The sequence below is a fragment of the Trachinotus anak genome, unplaced genomic scaffold (genome assembly GCF_046630095.1).
Source record: "Trachinotus anak isolate AG129_WGS33_773 ecotype Australia unplaced genomic scaffold, CSIRO_AGI_Tana_v1 ptg000014l, whole genome shotgun sequence".
In the NCBI taxonomy this organism is placed as follows: domain Eukaryota; kingdom Metazoa; phylum Chordata; class Actinopteri; order Carangiformes; family Carangidae; genus Trachinotus; species Trachinotus anak.
In genome coordinates, this window is record NW_027273865.1 from 8481933 (window position 1) to 8505494 (window position 23562).

The 23562-nt window shown below is 39.8% G+C and overlaps 2 protein-coding genes across 11 annotated transcripts; one reads left to right on the plus strand and one right to left on the minus strand.

Moving 5' to 3' along the window:
- Nucleotides 1-679: 679 nt before the first annotated feature.
- Nucleotides 680-4409, minus strand: LOC139631716 (uncharacterized). Of its 7 annotated transcripts, none has more exons than XR_011693443.1 (7): nt 3561-4272; nt 2968-3019; nt 2749-2852; nt 2376-2471; nt 2175-2242; nt 1991-2058; nt 680-1851 (listed from the first exon to the last, which is right to left on the minus strand). XR_011693443.1 is itself a non-coding variant. In XM_071496185.1 (7 exons), exons 4-7 carry the CDS (start codon nt 2369-2371, stop codon nt 1103-1105), a joined length of 930 nt encoding a protein of 309 aa, XP_071352286.1. In that variant the 5' UTR covers nt 2372-2471; nt 2788-2852; nt 2968-3019; nt 4281-4409; the 3' UTR covers nt 681-1102. The 7 variants fall into 7 exon arrangements, 5 of the variants coding, with proteins under 5 accessions (XP_071352286.1, XP_071352284.1, XP_071352285.1 ...); XM_071496185.1 differs by lacking the exon at nt 3561-4272 and adding an exon at nt 4281-4409 and having other exon boundaries at nt 681-1851; nt 2327-2471; nt 2788-2852; XM_071496183.1 differs by having other exon boundaries at nt 681-1851; nt 2327-2471; nt 2788-2852.
- Nucleotides 4310-23373, plus strand: LOC139631714 (serine/threonine-protein kinase DCLK1-like). 4 transcript variants are annotated; one of them, XM_071496180.1, is made up of 17 exons: nt 4310-4748; nt 5114-5495; nt 5757-6103; nt 14801-14900; nt 15483-15599; nt 16014-16108; nt 16946-17033; nt 17120-17313; nt 17668-17787; nt 18040-18186; nt 18588-18721; nt 18883-18960; nt 19128-19224; nt 19370-19450; nt 19560-19673; nt 20541-20614; nt 21201-21397. In XM_071496180.1, exons 2-17 carry the CDS (start codon nt 5135-5137, stop codon nt 21256-21258), a joined length of 2205 nt encoding a protein of 734 aa, XP_071352281.1. In that variant the 5' UTR covers nt 4310-4748; nt 5114-5134; the 3' UTR covers nt 21259-21397. The 4 variants fall into 4 exon arrangements, with proteins under 4 accessions (XP_071352281.1, XP_071352282.1, XP_071352279.1 ...); XM_071496181.1 differs by having other exon boundaries at nt 17144-17313; XM_071496178.1 differs by lacking the exon at nt 20541-20614 and having other exon boundaries at nt 21201-23373.
- Nucleotides 23374-23562: the final 189 nt, after the last annotated feature.

Consider the following 23562-nt stretch of genomic DNA (forward strand, 5'->3'; position numbering starts at 1 on the left):
ACTGTAACATATTTTGTGCCAGATGATGTAAGAGAATGGATTTGGGCAGAAAAATCACATTTGCATTTTTATTCTGACAGAGCAGCTGTTAAAATGTAGGTAACACAATGTAAATACTATCTTGAATCTATTAGTCTAATACTGCCACCTAGTGATTGTATGTTTTTACAACATGTAAAATTGGTATTTTATCAAACTAGCTTTATTTTGTAAATTTCTTTTCTCCTAAATGAAGGATGTCAGAGAATATGGATCATCCAAATAACTTTTACATTCATAAAAAAAGTCAGGAAGTTAAGATTGTAAAGTATTTGAGAATACTTTAATAAGTATATTCATAAATTATTCCATGAGTTTTTCATGGGATAATAAGACAGATTCCTGTTTTGTGCTGCAGTTGAATTTTACTCTAAAAACAAACTTAAACACTGAGCTGTGGCTCAGGAGGTAGGGCAGGTCGTTCACTAATCACAGGGTTTGCAGTTCCAACCTCTCCTATCAACTATCAAAGTAGACACTGAACCCCAATTGCTCCTGGTGGTCAGGTGATCACCTTGCATTGCAGCTTTCTGCTATTCATGTGACTGAGCTCTATAGAAATGCAGCTATTTACAATTAATTTCATAGATCATTTCTATATTTTTATTATTCAAACAAAATGACAGAAACATTCACGAAAAAACATTTTATTAAACTGCAAGACAAAATCAACAGTCCACCAGTGCTTTCCTATTTATGTAACACAAATAATCCATTATATGGATTGACTATTCTTAAAATTATTTGATGGAAAAATACAAAATCTGCTTTATTTAATGTACCTCAAAAATTAGAGCGATGCGCAGCTACCATAATTCTTCCAATGTTCTGCTGAAAAACTTAAGAGTAACACAGTTGGAAATGTAATCTGCAACTTTTTGACAACAAAACTTCACTTTTTCTTAATCAGGGGAAAATGACAAGAAAATAGGTTTATTGAGATGTGCATACTATGCAGCAAACCGACCTCAATGATTTTGTCGGTACTCTAATAAATGGACAATCAAGACAACAAATATGCTTTTATATATTAATCGTATCATTAGCGACATCTCCAACCTAGTTAGTTGGAGCCTGTGTTAGGTGAAAGGACCATGTTTCCAAGATTGGCATCAGGGAAGTTCAAGTTATTGTTGGTATTCAACAGCAAATCCAGCCAAAAGGGACTGAGCGCATCCTGTGCACTGTCTGTCACAGGGCTACTACGATTGAGGTCACTCTCCTGGAGAAATCTTGGATCACACAGAGCATCTGGCACTGGCTGACTTCTATTCTCAGGTGTCAGGTCATCAGAAGTGGAAGTCGCACTTGGAAACACAGACAATGGGATGGGTGGTTGGTTTGTAAAATCTACTGCTGGTGCGATTAAATTTGTTACAGTAGTCTGTTCAGGTGGGCTGTAGTTTGGGCCAAAATCCATTGATGAAACAGCAACAGAGTCAACCAGACCAGGAGAGACATCCCATGGCACATGGCTTGAAGATGGGTCCAGTGCCATCTGTGGTAAAGAGCAGCTGATCATCGCTGATGTAAAAGCACATGAAGTGGGGTTTGTAAATGCAGGGGCCAGGTTCATCCAGTTATTTTCCACAGACTGAAATGAGGCAGACAGAGATTGATCCTGGCACACTGGCAGCATTTGTCCCCGGGGAACAGCTGATTTGTCCAGCAGTATTGGCGGGGCATGCACTGTGGTCAGGCCTTCAGCTGTAGGGAGCATTTGATCCATTTTCAGAGGATTAGTTATTGCAATGGATGGCCGAGTTTCTTGTTTACAATCCGTCTGCTGAGTGTATCTCCATGAGACATTTTCTGAAATCAAATACTACGTCAGCAAACGCACTCTGCGGCAAAGATTTCCAAATGCACTTCATTTAGTTGAGAAGTGTTTGCAAGGCATAGTCAGTACATCTGCAACCATAAATAATAATAAGCAAGCAAACAGTCATACCCTCAGCTGACTTCTTAGCAGCACGCTTTGCTCTTTGCGAGGTGTTCCTCTTTAGCTTGACCGTTCTTCTGTAGAAAAAAAAAAAGACTTTAATTCGCACTTTTCCTTTTTATAATTTGTTTAAATGTTTCTAAATATTAACTTTCATTAATTTGGCAATGAATATGTCTAGGACAGTTTCTACCGCTTTTTCTGTTGTCTCTGCGTGTTCATCCACAAGCTGCTCGCTTTTTCCTCAACTGCTTTATTAACCTGTGGAAAATGATATTAAATCACACAAATGATCAAAGCTAAATGTTGGCTGTCCATGCTGCTAAAAGGAGGCAGTAGACCTACTTCAGACAAAATGTCTGGAGGCAGAGTCTCCATCACGTAGGTCATGTACCTTGCAGTGAGCTCCAGTGTGGTTGTTGTGTCTAACTGACAGATGACGAAGGGCAGAGGGCCACACAAGCGTTGACAAGCTGTCCTGCTTTGACGCCTGGGAAAACATGCAAAATATTACATGAGAATGTATAAATATGAACAGTAAACCTGAGTAAACACATTATTGCTGATACAGTGCCATCACCACTATTTCATCTCCAAATTAGGATTATGACACACACACACACACACACACACACACATCCACGCACACACAGGCAACAAAACACAACGTACAAAATGCCCACAAATGAACAGAAAACACAGGAATGTCAGCAGATAACCACTTTCTATTGCTTTGATAACATAATTTGGATTTAACTGTGCCCAACCTCCGCTTTTGCTCCTTGTGAGAACGAAGAAAAACTCACAGATCTTTTCAGAAGACGGGCAGCTCTTGCCTATAGGAGGTTCATCTTTGAGATCTTCCTTCAACCTAAAGAGAAACAGAGCCCCGAGCCATCACAACACCCAGGTATCTCCTTTCTGTTAAAAACAGGTGATTTACATATGAGGGTGGAAATTAGTGTTCATCGGTGCTCTTTCCTTACCTCTCAGATGCTGAAGCTTCATGTGATTGGAATGATTTGCTCCCAGATTTGTCTAAAACGAAATGTAGTAAAACACTTCTTTACATATTTGATGAGCTTTAAAGGCGCTACCCTGAAGGTCCACATTACTCTTCTAAAGGGAATATTTACAGAGGACAGTATATCTAGACTTCATCTTCATACTCAAAGGAGCAAAGACACAAAGCAAACTGATTAACTTTCATATAACACTTGAAGATACAGGTAAAAGTTGTGAAAGTATGACGAAAACTAAATCAATTTATCAGCGGGTTATAAGTTTGTCCATTATTTTAAGGCCTTTTAGTTATGTCTTTCATTATTTTAAGACAGGTCTGATCAGCAAAATGCGGCCTCTTGAAAATGACCTTCCAGCCTTTGAGGATAAGTAAATTATGCCTTCAGCTGGCCAACTGGACAGGCGCCCCATAGGAGAGTAATTGTTTGCATCAGATTGAAAAAGACTCAACTTGCTGACAGCCATAAAAGTTGGATGGCCTAGACCTGCTCCCACAGCCTCTGGAAGAGTGACACCCCTCTGTGAAGACTTTGACACAAAAACACGTGTAAATTACCCAGTGGGATGTCATCTGCTCATACTGGTTTTGGATAATGCGTCAGTCCCCGTTTTAAATGCGTCCTGTAGCCGCTTATCCACGCTGCTGCGGCGCGACTGAACCGATTGATCCCACCTGTGCGCACTGGGCTCGGCACACAGCGCACAGGCGCGCTCCTCGGAGTTGCGGTGCATAATTAGCTGCGTGTCCTGCTCCGCCGCCTCGGCCGGGGGTATGTTGATACCTGTTTAAACTAACTAACAGCAGCCGGACTGAGTGAAGTGGAGACCTGCTTGCTGCCGTCACCAGCCTTTCATTATTGTATTGTTAATAAGGACGCTTCACTGGACCAGCAGCATTTTACTGCTGTAGCTGGTTAAGGTGGAGCAATGTGAAATCAAGGGGAAAGCGGAGGTGCGACACTGGCAGGACGACTGAATGTGAAAATGTTGATGTACGATGCAAAAATGTTGTTTGAATTTTCTCTTTTCCGTTAACAAGTAATTTCCTAAAGCCTTTGATCTGTTACTTTAGTCTTTATTTACAAATATAGATTTTATATTATTCGGTTGACAGCATTAAGAGGTTCTGTCCCCACCAACACCCTGAACCAGTTGAGCTGTCAGTTTTCAAAATGTCTGTGTGTAATCGCTGCGTCTCAGCCGGTTTGCTAGCTAACTGGTTAGCGTGATGCTAAGTTTTGTTGTTATGGTGAAATGTGTGAAGGCACCTGCCAACCTGAAAGGGCTGCAGCGGCGGCTCTAAGCTGTGGTTGTGGGCTAATTGGTGAATGCTGACTACTGGCTTTTTTTTATATTTTATGAATTGATAAATGTCTCAAGTCAAGCAGGTCCACCTGAGCGTGGACGCGCATCATGTCGACACTCACGGGTTTCCGCGTGTGCGCGCCAATGCGCGCTCTGACAGCAATGTGCACGAGCAGCGCTGACACCCGAGCGGCCCGGTGTAAATCACTGCAATGGCAGAGGAGGAGGGGAGGGTGGAGGACACCGGCTACAGCCCTGCCTCCTCTCCACATGTGAGCACACAGCAGCGTAGACACACGGCAGGCGGGCAGGCAGAGCACCATCACAGGGGCAACAAAGGGACGCATGGTTCATCCAAGACGTCAAATGAATAAATGATTCATTGAGACAAGTTGCTCTTGCAGACACACGTTTGATTGCATCTGTCCTCACTTCAAAGGTAAGAGAGATTGCACCAAAACAAGAAAATCCATATGTTCAATTCGTTGTTATGTGTTTTTTATCTTTTACCTATTACAAAAGGCTGTCAGATTAGATCCATAAACAGGTTTTGCTGTTGATGTTGTATTAGCCACTGCAATGCATGTGAATTTCATTGCTGTGAAGACTGAATTTAGACACACCAGCATGAAATGGGTGTGACATGTTACCCCTAATGTGTGTAATAGCAGCAGTAGCAGCCTCAAAGCTTGTATCAGGGGTATACGCAGCTAGATTACATTGAGCCTATTCCTCTGATGTATTATGTAGGTTTGCGTTTAAGAGCTTATTCACAAGGTAAGCATTCTCTTTGTATTATTTAAGGGGTAATATCACTGAACAGTCATGGAGCTGGAGCACTTTGATGAGCGGGACAAGGCTCAGAGATACACCCGAAGAGGTTCGAGAGGGAATGGGCTCCCCAGTCCCACTCACAGTGCTCACTGCAGCCTATACAGAACCAGGACACTGCAAGCACTGAGTTCAGAAAAGAAGGCCAAGAAGATTCGTTTCTACCGCAATGGGGACCGCTACTTCAAAGGGATTGTTTATGCCATTTCACAGGAGAGATTTAGGAGCATAGAAGCACTCCTGGCTGACCTCACAAGAGCCCTCTCAGATAATGTCAACTTGCCCCAAGGCGTGCGGACCATATATACCATTGATGGGATGACAAAGATCACTAGCATGGACCAGCTGGTGGAAGGTGAGCAGTGTTCCTGAATGTTTGTAAATTTGCCCCAGATTTAGTTTATATTGAGTAATGTCAGATCAGGTAAGTCAGAAACCCCACCAAAATCAACACTGGATGTAGGTCAAATCAAAATGCATGACTTCCTTAGTATTGTACGGCAGAGGTAGGCGGTATTACACTGTCTTGTTATCTTTGCTTTAATCTTCCATATGTGTCTAAGCTTTTGTTTGTGAGCAAACAGAAAATCTGTTAATGTGTGTTGATTTTCTGCAGGAGAGAGCTATGTTTGTGCATCCATAGAGCCCTACAAGAAGCTGGACTACACAAAGAATGTAAATCCCAACTGGGCGGTTGGTGCTAGGACTGCTGTCTCTGTCCGTGAACCTTCTTCCCTTGGTAGTGCCAAGGCTGGATTCCCAGAAAGTAGAGAGACCAAGGACTTCATAAGGCCCAAATTGGTAACCATTGTCCGGAGTGGAGTAAAGCCTCGCAAGGCTGTACGGGTCTTGCTCAACAAGAAGACCGCACACTCCTTTGAGCAAGTCATGACTGACATCACAGACGCCATTAAGCTGGACTCTGGAGTCGTCAAAAGGCTGTTTACTGTTGATGGCAAGATGGTAAGTGTTAAGTTATCATGGTTAGGGCTGATTCTGTGAACCTCTCATCTGTTAACTCATTTGTCAGATTTCTAATATTAACAAACATTTTGAAGTGGGGTAAAAATAGGAGATCATTCAAAATAGCCACTGGCTATAGGAGTCAAAATTATGACCACTTTTTTTTTTTTTTTCCTATAATTTTTTTGAAGTTCAACAACAATTTCTTTCAATGGATAACAGGCCTAGAAATTTATAAACTTAAATGTAAACTAAAAATAAGAATGCAATATATTGTGGTTAATGTTGTAACAGATTAGCTGTGTGCATAATGCAACAATACAAAGTTTTATAGCTATGGCATAAGTCAATTCATATCAGTTATTTAAGGAATATTTTCTACTTAATTTTCAGTCAGTTTGACATTTGCCCATCCTCTGTATCGGCATATGTTTCAGTGCTCTCCTTACTCATACAGGAAACATTAAACTGGCACCTTACCAGATGCATAGTACACACAGCTGTACCAGCCAAAGATGGTGGTAAAAAACACAGTAAATTAAAGTGGTTTAAGTTGCTTGATGAACTTCTCTATTTTTGGTTTAATCTGATGTAATAAAACTGCTGGTTATTGTAGTTGTGTATTGTAGTTGGTGAAGCTGTTTGCAAGTTTTTAGCCAGCATTAATCGGCATTTTTGAAAGAAATGACCTAATTTCCTTAATCTTTATCAGAAGTATGTAGCCCATATTCTGATTTATTTTCAGTATGCTTTTTTCTAAAGCATGTGCATATGAAAGTTATACAACAAAGCAGCCTGGACAGCCTTAAGTGCTCTATACCTGAGAGAGTGCCATTATCTTATGCCTTTTTCTCCACCCCCAGTACATCAATTGCTCACAAGTGGGGAAGAGGGAAGGATGCTTTTGCTTGATAGAGGTGAAAGGAGACTGGCATAATCTTTGTGCATTTGTTCAAAGCTTGGCTGTGTGTACTACCTAGATACATTTTACTGTGATGTGTATTTTGCTATTTTGGTTTAAAAATTCCCCCTCAATTCTTTCTTCCCATTTGTTTTACTGTCTCTCACACAGCTAGTTTAGCTCAGCGTGTTGCACGAGGCAGACTTGGTACACATTTGCAGTCAAAGCAGGCTGAGTTTTTGTGGCACAGTGAGTGAATGCTGAGAGTTTAAAAGAAAGCAAACTTTGCCTCTGACATTAGAGGTGGTTCGTTCAGTTCTTTATTCATGTCGCTGAGAATTGCTTCTCACCCGAAGAGAGAGACAGCCCAGAAGGTTCAAAGTCAACTGGGAGTATTTGCTAAATGTATTACGAGAAATAGGTTTCTAGGACTCCATCTCATATTCCTACCAACAGTGGCACACTATTAAATGGATATTCACTTAGTGAGTTTGGACCAGACCAGTGGGCATTGAAATTAACTCTATGGACAGTACTCATTATTTACATTGTTATGCTGATATTAATAATACTTTTTACAAGTGGCTTATTTCAGACTACACTGTAACCACACATTATTCTAATTAACATTATTGTGGATACAGTAGCCGTTTTTTGGGGGGGTGGGGCAGTGCCTTTCTTTATATGTTGATATGAATGGTCAACACTTCAGTGGCAACTACACTTAGATTGACTGAGCAAATTAGTTCGTTCTTCCCAAAGAGATAATCAGATCTTTAATTAAACCTATCCATTCACTCTATCACCTGGACTCCATATTAGTATCCTTATCAGAAAATATGAGTTTTTTTTTTTCTTTTTTTTTTTTCTCATGGTTTCTATGGAGACATGGTTTTCTGAGCTGGTTGCTAAGGAACAGTCTCTGCGGCAGAGCAGTGCAGTAGTGATGTCAGGACTGTAGGTGTAGTGTGAGAGGGCTCATAGATGCAGTACTTGGTCTGTCAGCCTTATTATACACATGGCAGCAAGATGGAGCACATGGCTGTGCTATAATCCCAGGATGGGGCCCATTCTTTAGTGGTGTGTAGAGGGAACAGTTGGGGATTTTTAGACCAACAAACAAATCTGCCTTCGCAAATCCTCTTAATTTTGGGAATATAGATTATTTAGTGAAGCATTTTGGACGTGACATTGCAATAGATCAAAGGTAATGACAATCCTGTACACTGTGAGAGTGAAGCATTTGCTACATTCAGTTGTTTTTTTTTTCAGTTCTTCAACATCTGTGCCTCCTTATAATAAGCTGTTGTATTATGTGCTTGGTAGTTCAGCTCTGTGCTCCATTCTCTGCTTTCTGTACTACTTGTCTTGTCATGTTGTGACTCCAGATGGCCAAATAAGCATCCATTGGCATCAAAGGGCCTGGTTTCATGGGTGTTTAACCTTTGGTAAATGACCTGCTCCTGGGACAGAGACATTGGCTGACAGTTGAAACAATTAATAGCAAGTTTATTTTATATGCACACATACATGTTTAGTCAGTAAAATTTACAAACATCAACTACCTTTTTTTTTTTTTTTTAGCCTGTATTTTTACTTCAAATCACATAACCGCTTGTTATGTATATCTTGTGTCAGTGAATTTGCTGCAGTTTTAACATTAAGATTAAGATCGATAATGTTCTCATTTAGTCACTGCTCAATTCTTCTGCAAAAGCAATGGCCTGATTATTTTTGGGATTTCTTGTTTATTCACATTCATTTTGGACTCATGATTCATTATTCTATTAGTCAATCTGCTTAGCGGGTGGTTCTGCTTGATGGCTGTGAATCCTCCCTACTGCTGACTCACTCTGTAATGGTGCGCTGCTATAAGAGTCAGGTTTAACTCAGCCAAATGGACGCAACCAAGTTAATAGTCATGGGCTATACTTTATAAAAATCAAATGACAATTATTGATAAAACATTACCAACTCTGAAAGTAGTAGAGTGAAAGCTATAGAGAAACAGAGCCACCCTGTGAATGAAGCCGTTTGAGGCAAGGAACCATGCCGTGGCCTGGTATGATCCTGCTGTTATGTATTGGAGCATAGAGCACAGTATTTGCCTGACTGAGTAGGTCTGAGGAGACTTAGCCCATGGCATTCCAATCCCCACTGTAATGAATGTGGCTCTGCACTGTAATTGTATTATGCACACCACTAACATCTCTGTATCAGCAGGGTCCAACACTTCTTGTTGAAATACACATCTACAGCCACCCGAGGACAGAGCCTGGCTTGACATCAATGCATGAAAGCAGAGGCTTAATCCTCCATGGTAAAATTATGTATCAGTAGATGTGATAAACAGCCCATTTGTGCTTTCGAAATTAGATACAGAGTGGAAGTTGTTATGAGATTTATGGTGCCCTGTGTGCCAGAGAGCAGAACCCAACCTATGTTTTCCAGTTATTTCCTCATGTTGACCTTGATTTTGCCATTTCTTGGTTTGGACTGAATCTCTGTTGGTCTCGGCTCATACTACAGATGTCATGTCTGCATGATGCATAGTGGCTCATTGCCCTTTTAGAAAATCAGTTATGTTTCATATATTGATTTTAAATTATGATCAAATGATATACTCCTACAGTTTAGTGACTTTCATTTAAAAGTGGGCTTTCGGTTTTTTGATTTAGGATATCTGACGGAGATGGTATTCTGAGAGGATAGAAAGACTAAACTATCTTTTGGTGTGACTGTAACACTGTTTCTTTATGAATGCCATTTAAAGTAAAATATACTATTATTAAAATTAACTCTTTTAGTGTTGAAAGAATATCATGCTCAAACCCGGCTGTTTTTAATCACTGTAACTAAAGGGGAGAGGGAAGGACGGAGGAGATTGTGAGGCTGTCTGGCTTTCCTCTCACCTACTGCTGTGACTTGGCTGTTAAAGACAGAACACTGCTTTGCTTAGTGTCCCACTGCATGTGGTATAGAGAGGAAATTTTCTCTGTTACCCTCTTTCTCTGTTTTTGTACGGAGAACCTACTAATTATGCTTGTGCTCAAGTTGGTGATATACTTGAATTAACATACCGCAGGAACTTCACAGCATGTCCAGTGAGCCCTGTGAGCAACATTAATGAGAGATGCTGTATAGGGTCTGCATTAATTCATGATATTGCATCACAGCATTTCTTGTTAAATACTACTCCAAATATTCTTCCATCACATGGTGATGAATTTTGACACATCAGCAAAGAGGCTTTTTTGAGAAATGACTTGAATTTGTGTTTTTCCTGGTTGTGAAAGTCATTGTCACAACTACTAAGGACTAAATATAGTAACTTGGGACTAGGACATCATGATTAGGAGCGGTGTACATGTGTGAGTACTTGTAATGGCACATGTATTTTCTTGGTTTGTGGTGTGTCCTTATGAATGTGAGCATCATAGATGGTGCTGACTTGCAGCTTTGAAGGCAGCTATTACTATTTGTCTTTTCAACAGTTATGTAACAGATTTCTACAGGTGACCTAATTTGAATCTTGGATCATGTATAGGTCTATAAATACACTGTTTTACATCCTCTCCTCTTTCTACTGGACATTTTTCTGAACACATACACTAGAGTAGGTTACAGCTAGCAACTAACCCTTGGTTCCTGAAAATGACATACTAAAACATTACTACATGCTATTAATTATGTAAGGGCAGCTCCTGGAAAATGCAGCTAGAACCAGTTGAAAATTACATGTGAAGATGAGTCATGTTTCTCTCTGGCATGTTGAGTGACTGGATGCTGTGTTCAGTCTTCCACTTCAAAGGGGAGATTCAGCACCCTGGAGAGCACCACCTGCTCCACCTCACTTTGTGTCTTTTGTGTAATCTCTGGTCTTTACTATGGCTCAGATTGATTAGCTTCTATAGCATACATACATCCCATTGTGTTTTCTGTGGGCTGGATTTCAGGAGCAACGCTTGTACTCGCAGAAATCACAAATAAAATCCTGGCGATCAATATTTGCACAGGATGCTTCAGGACCATAAGGTGTGTGTGTGTTTCAGGGGGATGGTAGGCTTGATGGAGCTGCTGTGTCACAGAGCCAGCAGGCACAAGTAATCAATATAAAGCAACACATTCATGACTGCCCCAGTTATGGTGAAGTTTCTTATTTCCTGGTATTTAAGACGAATATTTTTAAAAAGTAAAGGAGTGGCTCTAATTAAATCAGTGAACCATATCTGAGTTAAGATCTTACATGAAGCAATACATATTTTTCGCACTCTTAAATTGTACACTGTTTTTGCACCATTGATTAAATCTGTTAATGGCTTTTACCCTTTAGTAGCTGTCATCTACCATCGAAATCTGATGCCATGAGCCTATTGTGGAATAATGTCACTTCTTTCATGTCAGATTTATTTTTTGTTCAGTTTTTTTTGTTGGACAGTTTTAAAACGGCATGAGAGTTATAGTGGTGACATCCACAAAAGGTCTGAAGCTAGATGTGAACCCACAATGTCATAGTGACAAGGTGCTCAGTGTTATTCCATCTTGCCTAGACTGATGGTGACATTGTTCTGTTGTCTGCAGTTTGTACTCTTCAGTGCTCCAGATAGGATCTGACAGTGGATCTTAAAGTAGCCGTGTCGCTCTCATCGTCTCTAACTCAGCTGAGATTCTGTCTGGTCTCCTTGGCAACAGCTGTGCAGCTTTCCTCCCTTTGGGATCTCACACTGTTTTGGAGGAGGGGTAGGGGGCAGGGGCCATCAGACCGGGGTGTCTGCAGAGAATAGGGCCATGTTAAGCCCCCCTCTGTGTTCAATGTTTATTTTAAGATTTCACAGCTGAATGACCTTTGGATGATTGGAGGTACTTTAGCTGCAGGATATTGATAAAACAGTCCTTTTGTTTGGTGGATTTCAATAAACATTTCAATATTATGAATGAAGAATATTGAAACTACGTATAATGTATTCTCAATTATTGGCAGTTTTAAAATGTGTATATTTCTTCCAAAGCAATGTGAGATTTGTATAATAGAAACCAGCATATTAGCAGATCTTAAAAACTTAAGGTGGATGATAACATGACATTTAATATATAAGGTGTGGCTATAACATAATGAGACTAATGGTAAGATACTAATTACGTAGATGACACCCAACTATATGTCCTTTTAATGCCTGGTACCACCAATGTTTCTCGTAATTACAAAAGTAATGTCCAAAAATATCTGAAGTTGAATGACTTCAAATCAGAAGTGATTATAATTATTACCCTGATTCCAGTACAAGTAGCATTAACAATCTCTCCTCTAGCCTGGGAGCCTTATCTAATGATAACCATGAAGAGGCCTGCAACCTAGGTTTTATTTTTTAGTTGTCTTTTGAACGCTCAGATGACCAAAGTAGTGCAGCCCAATTGAGACAGCTAACCAAGATCAGGTCATTCCTTTCCTCTGCAGACCTAGAAAAGGTCATCCATGCTTTTATTTCTTTTAGACCTGACAGACTGTAAATCCAAAGTGAAACATTCAAAGATTAAAACAAAGCACTGCTGCCAGTCTTTTAACACATAGAAAAGTGATCATATTATCTCAATCCTTGCTGCCCTTCACTGGTTCCTTTTGAGTTTTAGAATTGATTTCCTGCTTGTTTTTAAAGCCTTGAATGGTCAAGAACCTGCCTATATCTGTGATTTGCTAATCCCCTATGAGTTTTATCAAAGGTGATAGGGCCTTTGTTGTTCAGGTCCCGCAGCTAAGCTGAACTCTCTACCCCGAGAACTCAGGGAGGCAAACTTAGTATCCTCTTTAAAATATCTAAAGACTCACTTTTTGTGTGGTCTATTCTCAACATTTGGCATTTCTTGTTACTATTTAAATTATCTTCTCTTGTTAAATTTTTTGGGGGGCTTAATTTACTTGCATTATTACTGGTTTTATTGTAAATCACCTTGTAACTTTGTTGTTGAAAGGTGCTATATAAATAGAATTATAATTACTATTATTTACTATTATAATGCTGGTTCGACCTACATAATTATTAAAAATTATTTAAAAGCTCTTATATGGTTTGAGGGCAGTGGGGTTTATAGACTGTATTTACTTTCTTGTCTGGCCTTTGCTCCATGCCATCTTATTAAGCTCCTGCTGAGTTCTGCATGGTTCTTAATGAGATAATTAATAATGTATATACAAATTAGATGTTTGCTCTTGGCAGGCTTTCTTTTTTTCCAGATTTCAGTTCTCTAAACATATTATGTTCAACTACATTTTAAAAACACAACCCTGAGGTTTTAGGTGATGATCTTTCATTGTTTCTTTTAGTCAGTAGCAACATTTAGCACATAAAATGTACTATAACTTGACAATGACCTAAGATTTATGGTCAGTCACACCCACCTTAACAACTAACTCAAGACAAAACAAATGTCCACATAATATCAGTATGTGATCACATTTTTGTTGACAGATTTTGCTGAGCTCACGTCTCTGTAGAGGAAATGAAAACAGGAGCAACATTCATGGGCACACTGCTGTAGTTAAGCACATCAATAAGCCTTTTGAAGAGAAGGTCAGGACTCCATCAGCATCTTCATTTATTTATGACAGCATCCACAGAGATGGGTTTCTGTATTAATGAGAGCAGCAGATGCATCCACTGACTCATCCAGTTTTTTTTTGTTTTTTTTTTTTCTTTAGAAAATCAAAAGTCATTATCATTTACATCTTATTATTGAGATAAAAGGATATGTGGTGACCATTTTATTTTAATTAAAGTTATTCACCATCAAAAACATCCTTTGGCTTAAGATAACATGATAACATCTTACCATGTAGCGGTTTCAGATTTTAGGCTTAGTTTGTGGATTCAGGTTATAATACCTTCATACTTTTAACTCTCAGTTGAAAGATGAAAATGTGTGAAAATGTTAAAATACTTCCATTTAAGGAACAACATGCTGACTGTGTCTTGACATGAGTGGCTCCCTTAAAGGATGATGGTGTTAAATACATGTTTTAACATGATTTTTATACTGAATGGCCCTGGACAATAGTGGGCAATTAACTTAATCTCCCGCTAGGGAAGGAAAGAATTTAATGACCAGCAGACGCCATTGTCACAGACTGTACTGAATAAATTCCAGGTTTAAAAGGAGCTTGTCTTTTATTAGTTGTTACCCTAGAGACATTTTCATCTGCAGCCAGGCTGATACACCAGTAGAAAGAAATGTTAATTCTATTATTCACATGCTGTACACACAGTATCATTAATTTTCTCTTTGTACTTTGGCACTTTTGAATATGCAATTTCTGTGTGTCTGCTCAAATGCAACTCTGTTTAATCTTAATATGATGAATCGTTGTATGGCAATGTTTAAGTCATTTGTTGATAAAGTTAATTCAAAAGCCTGTGACCTTGAATGCTTAGCATTGTGTATATGTGCTCTATATTATAGAATAATCTGTCTGGTATCCTTTTGAATCCACAAATATGACATATTATCTGATAACAATGCTGCCATGCCCTGTTTAAATTTGAAAAAAAGATCTTGTATAGTTTAAATTCTCTTTTTTAGGGCAACCACCATCCTAACAGTTGTTGCACATGTGAGCGTGAGCTGGCACATTTCATTCAGTATTTTATATGAATGTTGTTGTTGCCATGGTAATTAGAGACACTAATGTGTCTTTGTTGCTATAACAGTACTCTTTGGAATTAGTATAATGTACAGTACCAAAGATTACATGTCCAACTTATTTTTGTGTGATAACTGACAGAAACTCTCTCCATCTTTACCAGGTCACCTGCCTTCAGGACTTCTTTGGGGAAGATGATATATTCATCGCCTGTGGCCCAGAGAAGTTCCGTTATCAGGATGACTTCAACCTGGATGAAAGCGGTTAGTGTACTTTAATTTATACAGGGTCACTTAATAGGGAGAGAATAGTACTAACAGTCCCAGGGTTTTTTCTTTGTTGTTTGTGTTGTTGCTTAATGTAGCTATGCAAGCCATTGCCTGTAAAAATGTTTGCAGTAAACCATCCTCCTCTGTGGCCCAAGGAAATACTAATATGCCAAACTGTTATTGTTGTGCTGCTTACAAGTTAGTGCTCCCACATCTATCCTTTCTACTGCTGTTACTGCTACTTCTCATACTATTAAAACTACTATGTGTTTACAAGGTAAAGGATAGAAGTTATCAAACTGATTAGGGCAGTTTTCATCAACTTTCCCTTTAAAAAGACCAGCTGAGGGTGAAAAGGTGGCAGTCTTTGTAGGGTGGTGTTACAGCTTAAGGGCAGTGTTTGTACTTGCGTTTGTGGTGGCGAGGACACAGATTAAATTAGACTGGAATACAGATTTGCTTCACATTGAACAAAGATGATATGAACAACCTACATGACCTAGTTTTATAGTTATGGTATGAAGTAGAGGAGGAAAAATGGTGTGTACGTTTTGAAGTCTTTTTCTTTCTTTACAGAATGCAGAGTGGCCAAGTCTGTATCGTATGGCCGGCTCCCCTCCATGCAGGGTCGCTCTTCTCCAAGAAGTGGTGGGATGTCCCGGAGGAGCAAGTCCCCCTCATCCACTGGTTCTGGTAAGTATGTGTGAGTATATGTACTTGTGTAAGTATCTTCATGAGGACATTTTTGGAAAGTGGGGACATTGTATCTGGTTCTAACTGTCTAACTGTGTAAGGGTTGAGACTTGGTTTTAGGATTAAGTGTAGAATCAAGTTTAGGTTAGGGTAAGGGTTGGGGGTAGGCATTTAGTTTTGATGGGTTAGGTAATGCATTAAGTCAATGAGTGTCCTCACAAAGATAGAGGTACGAGCGTGTGTATTGTGTGTCTTGACCCAAAGAAACAAAGGCTGTTTGTTCTAAAGTTTCAGTATATTTTCTGATAGGATTATATGTATAACTACACACTCTGTATAAAAAGCACATTTAGGTTATTCATAGTATTTCATCATGATACTGACTATTTGTCTCCATTTCTGCTGTACCGACAGCTAACGGCACTGCAGGCAGTCAGCTGTCCACACCTCGATCTGGAAAGTCTCCAAGCCCCTCTCCAACCAGTCCAGCTAGCCTCCGAAGAAGACAGGTAATAAAGATTGATGTTCCTATAAATAAGTTCTTAAATTCATATTATACCAGAGAGGCTTTGTTAAGGAGTTTAAAAATTCTTTTCATCAATTAATAATATTTAAAACGATCATAGTGATATGAAATTAAACAGAAAGTTTATCGATGGGAATAATTTTAATATCCAACAGAATATTGTCTGGGAAGATGTGTGAGCCTCCACTATCTATACATCACTCAGTAATGTGAGTGGAAACACTGCTGGTGGTGAGATCTTAAAAAGATGGCATGAGTGATAACAGGTCTGTGTACACAGGTGCACAGATATAGATATTAGCTTATATACAGCATTATTATGACTTCAGGGGAAAACATCAGCCAAACATCAACGCAGTCTGTGTTTGTACATGTATTAGAGGTAGCTTTTGAATGAAACGCCGTCTGTGCTGCAGCAGCACATTTTCACTGTGATTATCATAGATCTAGTGAGGACAAGCAAGTTCGGTGACTGCATAGCACAGTCAACTATGGAGCCAAAACCCTTTATCAGTGATGCCATCATTAATTAATCATAACGCTGGCTGTGGTGGAGGATATTACTTTCTCTCTCTTTCCGTTTTTGAATCATATGCCAGGCTTTATGCTGGTGAAAAGGTTAGTATAATGTTTCACCGCACTTGATTTGTTTTTATCTTATCTCAGACTGCATACCCAAGGCTGGCAGAGTGGAACAAATAGGCTTTGTATAAGCTGGCTGTAATCACATTTTTACAAGCTGTGCCTTCTCTTAGGTTTGTGTAAGACAAGTCCATCAGTGTGTCTTTCATTCTCACTCATTGGCTGTCTCTCCTTCCAGGGATCTCAGCACAGTGGCTCTTCACTCTCTTTAGCTTCTACCAAGGTTTGCAGCTCAATGGATGAAGGAGATGGGCCTGGCAGTGAAGGTCAGACATTTTATGCCGCATAGATATACTGGAAAAATCGTTTTTTTTCAAATAATATTGAGGCACTATACCTTTTTACATTACAGGTCTTCTTTTGTTTTGCTCTACAGCTGAGCCTATGGATGACTACCCTTCAGTCCCTGCCCCCATAGCAGAGCGGTACAAAGTGGGGAGAACTTTAGGGGACGGAAACTTTGCTGTGGTCCGAGAATGTGTGGAGAAATCCACTGGCAGGGAGTACGCCCTGAAGATCATCAGCAAAGATAAATGCAGGGGAAAGGTGGGCCTGCCTCTGCATCTGTTGACTTCATCTATCACACAATTACTGCACCACCAAGTTTGGGCTAATTTACTGCTCATTCACACAGTAATACTGATGGAGCTCTGTTGTGGATGCTTTTATTTTTTTCTTTATTCTTCATTGGTCAGTAGATGGTGCTCTCTCATTTGAGACTCAAATCTTGTGTCTTAAGCTTGCCTTAATTTTTTTACTTTCTTTTTCATGTCTCTCATATTTGCTCTTAAATTACTGAGAAGGAGGCTCCCTGTTCTCACATTCAACTTATATGTATGTGATAATTTCTTTTCACTATACAGTGTTTATATATTTATTTACATTTTCTTTATTACCTAGGAGCACATGATCCAGAGTGAAGTGTCAATCCTTCGGCGTGTGAAACATCCCAACATTGTGCTTTTAATTGAAGAAATGGACACCCATAGTGATCTCTATCTTGTAATGGAGTTAGTGAAGGTACCACACGTTACTTGATTCTTGCAAAGAAATTTCAAGCTCAAATGCCAAAGTTTTATTTTAGGGCTTATTGTGACATGTTTTTTTGTTCTGTCCAAATTGTTTTTTTTTTTTCTTGATATCTGCTCAGATCTCTGAGCAGATAAAGAGTTCATGTCAAATCTCCTAAACCACCAGGGCTGCATCAGCCCTTTGAAATAGTTGAAAACTAGCTATTGTTACTCTTTTACATCTCAAATGCTCTTTCTCCAGGGGGGCGATCTCTTTTATGCAATCACATCTTCTAACAAATACACAGAACGAGATGCCAGCTGTATGCTGTTCAATCTGGCAAGTGCCATCAAGTACCTGCACAGCCTCAATATTGTCCACAGAGATATAAAGCCTGAGAACCTGTTGGTAAGTATGATATGAGCTTCACTCCTCATTGCACTCCTATTAATCCTGTTGCCTGTTCCCCTTGTCACTTTTCTCCAAAGTTCATATGTACAAGCTTCTACTTCCACAACATTAAGGCTTGCAACATGCACAGGATAAATAATTGAAATTATGAAATTAAATTACTGTACACAACTCCACAAGGTATTTACTTTATCATCATCTCACTGTGATAATGATTTGGCACCCACATTTCTAACACATCCTTCCTGTTAAGTCTAAATGAGTTTTAGAAGCAGAAGACTGAATATTTCTAAATTTGATGAATATAGTACATGCATTCAAAAAAGTGAATATATACACTGTACTACTTTACATAACTATATTGTATAATAATATCCCTTATTGTGTGCATTACACAGGTCTATGAGCACCACGATGGCAGTAAATCTCTGAAACTAGGTGACTTTGGCTTGGCTACCGTCGTTAATGGGCCCCTCTATACTGTGTGTGGCACACCCACCTATGTAGCACCAGAAATCGTTGCTGAGACGGGGTGAGTCAGGAGTTACATCATCAGATACATGAATATTAGGACATCGGTTGTGAAAGAACAATGTTCATGATGCCAGTCAACAGCTGCTACAGTAACTCTTATGGACTGTTGCTACTTGCAGATTTGTTCAGTCTCTCTGATGTCTTCCCCTTCAATTACAGATATGGCCTGAAGGTTGACATTTGGGCAGCTGGTGTCATCACTTACATACTGCTGTGTGGCTTTCCTCCTTTCCGTGGGTATGTGCTCCTGTATCAAAGGCTTACTTTGCAAAGTGTGATGTTTTAACCACATCAGTCTATTTATTTTGTTGAAATCACACCAGCTGAAATGCCCATGGTATGCCATCCCATTACAGATAATTTATGTGGAACTTATAAAATAGTTGTTGTTGTCATTTCTATAGCGGTGGTGAGGATCAGGAGGCTCTCTTTGAACAGATTTTGAAGGGCCAGCTGGATTTCCCTGCACCATACTGGGACAATGTGTCTGACACTGCCAAGGTTTGTGTCTAGACATGCTCTCCTGATCTGCCATCCCTGTGCTCAATGTGAAACACCAGAATCTGCCAGTGATCTGTTGCTGTGGTGTCTCATACAACATTATTATACTGGGTACATCATGACTCACTAACATGCTTTTCTTTAGGCTCTGATCACTGGGATGCTGCAGGTAGAGGTGGATCAGAGATACACAGCTGTACAGGTGCTCGATCACCCCTGGGTCAATGTAAGTTCAGCATTCATCAGAATCACATCAGTGTACATTCAAGCACTGCTAAGAAGCAATGCAGTGTGAAACAGAAGGTAGAGTTACTGAAGTTCTTTGTATTTTCCAGGACGATGGTGCATCAGAGAAGGAGCACCAGCTGCCTGTGGCTGGGAAGATCAAGAAGCACTTCAACACCGGGCCACGGCTCAGCAGCACCACAGCAGGGGTGTCAGTCATTACAGTAAGTGTTGATCTGCACCCCTCTACACAATGACACTGCATGCAGATCTGCATCAGTAGCTTAAATTTTGGCTTTCTTATGAATCAGCTTTAGCAATGTTGCTTTGGATGTCATTCAAAATTGAAAGACCTGTAGTTTTGAATTTTGAATCTGTGTTCCCCATAAGCGCTTGCTTAACTCCTGAAGTATGCAAAAACCCTCTGTCTTTATTCTTTGGAGTTAATTAAATTTCATTTGTTTTAAATTGAAGTTTTGCAAATTAATCCATTACCCATCGTTTTTTGTAATACATACCTCGACAGCTTCTCTGGTTTCTTCTGTATACATATCCATTCATCCATCTGCTTCCTGCTGCTAGGTTTCCTGTGTGTGCTCTGGCCTCTCATCCTGTTTCAGATGGACTGTCAGCACTGTTGTTAGGAGATCTTATAAATAACATAGTAGGCGTACAATGACTAAGTTTCAGTAGATTTGATTTCTTGAGTAGTTGCAAACCTGAGCTGGATTTGTACAATAAGTATAAAGATAAATAACTTATTCTGGAAGTCAGACCCTGCCTATTTTTTTTACTGCTCGCCATTGATGAGGAGGAAATCGGTTGAATTCCTCTATATTTCTCGAATCTAGCCCTTTTATTTACTTTGCAGGTAAGGCCAGCATTCAGACGTCAGTAATCAAATGGAAATATTTCTGACATTTCTCAGAATGTCTGTTGACAGTGACATGACATATCTCTTTCAGTTTTTTTCCTTCTCATACCAGCAGTTATAACAGAAGTGTGGAGTTGTGCGTCTTAATGCTAATCAGGTCAGACATTCTTTGAGTTCAAGGTGATGCTCTGAGTTGCATTCATCTCTCTCTGCTCAGCTGGACCAGGACTTTACCATCCAGAGGTCAGGGTCTTTGGACCATTACCAGCATCCAGGATTGTACTGGATAAGGTATGACACAGCATAGTGCTAATATGCAGTGCTTCTATGGCATAGTGCTGGCAGTCTTCATTTCCCACCCCCCTCAAAAGGGTTGGACCCATTGTCCATCAATGGAGCCCTTTTAATGCCTCGCCCTAATTTACTCCATTAGATTCATCACTTTATCACGTTACTTCATCTCACTAGTGCTGTGGCTGTTTCCTTCCGCCTGGTCGGGCAGTTGACCTTGCTATTTACTTAATCTGCATAGAAAAGTTATGCACCTTAATGCTACATGCGGGTTGACGCATTGAGCAACTGGATTTTGTTTCATGAGCTGAATGCATTTTTGTTTCCTTTTTAAGAAGTGTCTCAGACACACAGGTGAGAGCTGCACTTGTTTGCAGTGTCACAAGATGAAGTTAAATGTTCTGTCACAGGGAGTTAAACTTTTTAAGGAGTCGAGTTGTGAGGTAAAAAGCAGTTTTTCAGATACAACTGCATGCTAACACTGGCTGATCTAAAGATGCCTTTGTGGTGGTTGGGTGGACGCCACTCCTCATCTCTGTGGTCTTGTAGAGAGCCTAACAGTTGCTGCTGTGTCACCCTCTCTCAGACCACGCCACTTGATAAAGAGAAGCAAGTTTTCCGAAGAAGACGCCACCAGGATGTGAAGTCCGCTCCCCACTTCCCACGCAGTATCGGTGCCAGCGCCTCCCACAGTGCCCACCCCGGCCTCTCCCTCGCTGACTTCACCTCTGAGTCTGAAGACCATTCCCCGAGTCCAGCTGACACCGTCTGTTCACCAATCTCTCCGTTCTAACAGCCTTCCTGAGGCCACAGCATCTTCCTGCCACTCAGAGGGGGGAGTGCAAAACAGAACAACCCAACGTTGGATTCAGTCTGCTGACTTGGACATTCACAGACTGCACATTTACCTGTACCTACTTTTTTTTTTTCCCTTTCATAGTACTGTATTTTAATTACAGAATACACCGATCAGATAAAGGGACAGTTAGTCTCTGGGTCAAAGAATACACAATAAGAGCATGCAACAATCTTTAATAATATTTTCCCTTTTCTTTCCAAAAAGATACCAAACTGTTTAAGCCTTATTTCTACACAGCAAGCACTGGTTCATTGTAGTACTCTAGAGCCCTCTACTGGTTTATATTGTACACAACAGGAAAGACAGCACTTGGCTTTTTAATGCAGGGTGTCGATGCAAAAAAAGAAATTGACAACTTTAGCCTCTAAGCAAGTTACATGATTTTGTGATATGACATGTTTAGTGCATATCATTTACCATACTGACTGAAACACAAATGATTGTTGAACAGTAACTTCCACAAAACAACAGTAACAGTCACCTCTCTGTTGTACAGTGTAACATCTGGGTTACTTTGCTGTGGTACTGGAGGTTCTGGTGCATAAACCTTAGGCACCGTTTAAGAAAACTGAAAAGATATGCTGCTATTATTGTAACATAAGCATTATCTGTGATGAACAGATTTGTTTTTCTGTGTAGGAAAAATATTGTCCTGCCACCCGGTAGCTTGCCTCGTAGAGAATTGAGGGCACTTATGTTTGACTGTTGATGGTCCAGCTTACCTGTGCGCTTGAGGACGATTATTTAAGCAGTAGCTTTTTTACACGTCTGTGAGAGTGTGGTTGTAATTTAGTGGTGGTGCAGATGAATGTCAGTGCTGTGTAGCTGGTAGTAAGTGCATGTGTAAAACCTTGCCTTGGCACATGTGGATTGAAGTGCAATTAGGTGTACTGCCCAATGAGCACAGTATCAAATTTGTCCTTCACAGTGCTGGAATAAGTGAGAATGGATCTGTTGCTGGTATTATTATTATTATCCATCTGGCACACTTCTCTATCACAGGGGGCACTAAAGCCCTTGTGCAACATGGATTTTTTTTTTCCACACACAAATAAGAAACACAGTAAATGTTGGTAAACAGCAGTGCTTCCAGTAAAATCAATTATTTTAATATTTGTTCATACAGTCAGTTACTTTTGTTGAACTTTTTTTAAATCAGATCAAACAACATAACTAAGTCTGGCTCACTAGACTGTATGTACTGTATGTCCTCTGACCACTTCAAACATTGTTTCATCAGAGACGAAATATTCATGGATGTGAATGTCCTTCTGTAACCTGCATGTCTGCTAATATGCATCCTAACTCAGTTGTTCTGGTCTTTTACTATTCGATATACACCTGTCATATATGAAGCCATTTCTCTTGTCATTGTTCATACTGTCTTGGTGAATGCAGTTCAGTTAAGGCAGCCTATAGTCATACCACAGTTGAGTTAAGACTTGTATATACATATTTTAATGGAAATCGAAGATCCCACCACTGACTTTGTTGTTAAAGGGCTTCTAAGTTTTTGACCTGAAGGACATGAACCATAAAGCACAAGGAAAGAAAGTTGTGATAGCAACTTTTTGGGAATGTGTTTTGCTTTCAAGATGGTGTATGTTTTTCATCATTTGAAAAAATGTCATGTTTATATACAGTTTGACGAAATGGTACTCAAAGACACCTGGGAATGTCACTGTAATGTGGAAGCAGATGGAGAATGTGAATGCTGTATTATATTCATCCATATTCCATTAATGTAAGAACATTATAAAACCTGAATGAGGAAAAACCAGTTATACACTTCTTTTCAGTTCATTAGAAAACAAACAAACATATAGTTCAAAGCAAACTTCCAACAATGTACTCTGCAAAGAAACTTAACCTGGAAATAAAAAGGACTTAATTAATCTGGGTCAGCAGTTTATATCCATGAGTTGGTGGATAACTGTTTTTCACTGCAACAACTCCAGACAGCAGATGGCAGTATAACCAAACAATGAGCAAATGTCTTCCGTAAAGCTCCATTATAGCGTTTATCTGCTGAGCTATAGTTGAACATTCTTTATTATAGAACTGCATTAATACCTGCTTGAATCTTTTA

Excerpts from the sequence above, each read along its gene's own strand:
- LOC139631714 (XM_071496178.1), top strand. The coding sequence starts at position 5,135 with ATGGAGCTGGAGCACTTTGATGAGCGGGACAAGGCTCAGAGATACACC. Across the intron at positions 5,496-5,756 it reads CATGGACCAGCTGGTGGAAG|GAGAGAGCTATGTTTGTGCA; the intron begins GTGAGCAGTGTT and ends GATTTTCTGCAG. Across the intron at positions 17,314-17,667 it reads AAGATAAATGCAGGGGAAAG|GAGCACATGATCCAGAGTGA; the intron begins GTGGGCCTGCCT and ends TTTATTACCTAG.
- LOC139631716 (XM_071496185.1), bottom strand. The coding sequence starts at position 2,371 with ATGACCTACGTGATGGAGACTCTGCCTCCAGACATTTTGTCTGAA. Across the intron at positions 2,059-2,174 it reads CAGAGACAACAGAAAAAGCG|AAGAACGGTCAAGCTAAAGA; the intron begins GTAGAAACTGTC and ends TTTTTTCTACAG. Across the intron at positions 1,852-1,990 it reads TGCTAAGAAGTCAGCTGAGG|AAAATGTCTCATGGAGATAC; the intron begins GTATGACTGTTT and ends ATTTGATTTCAG.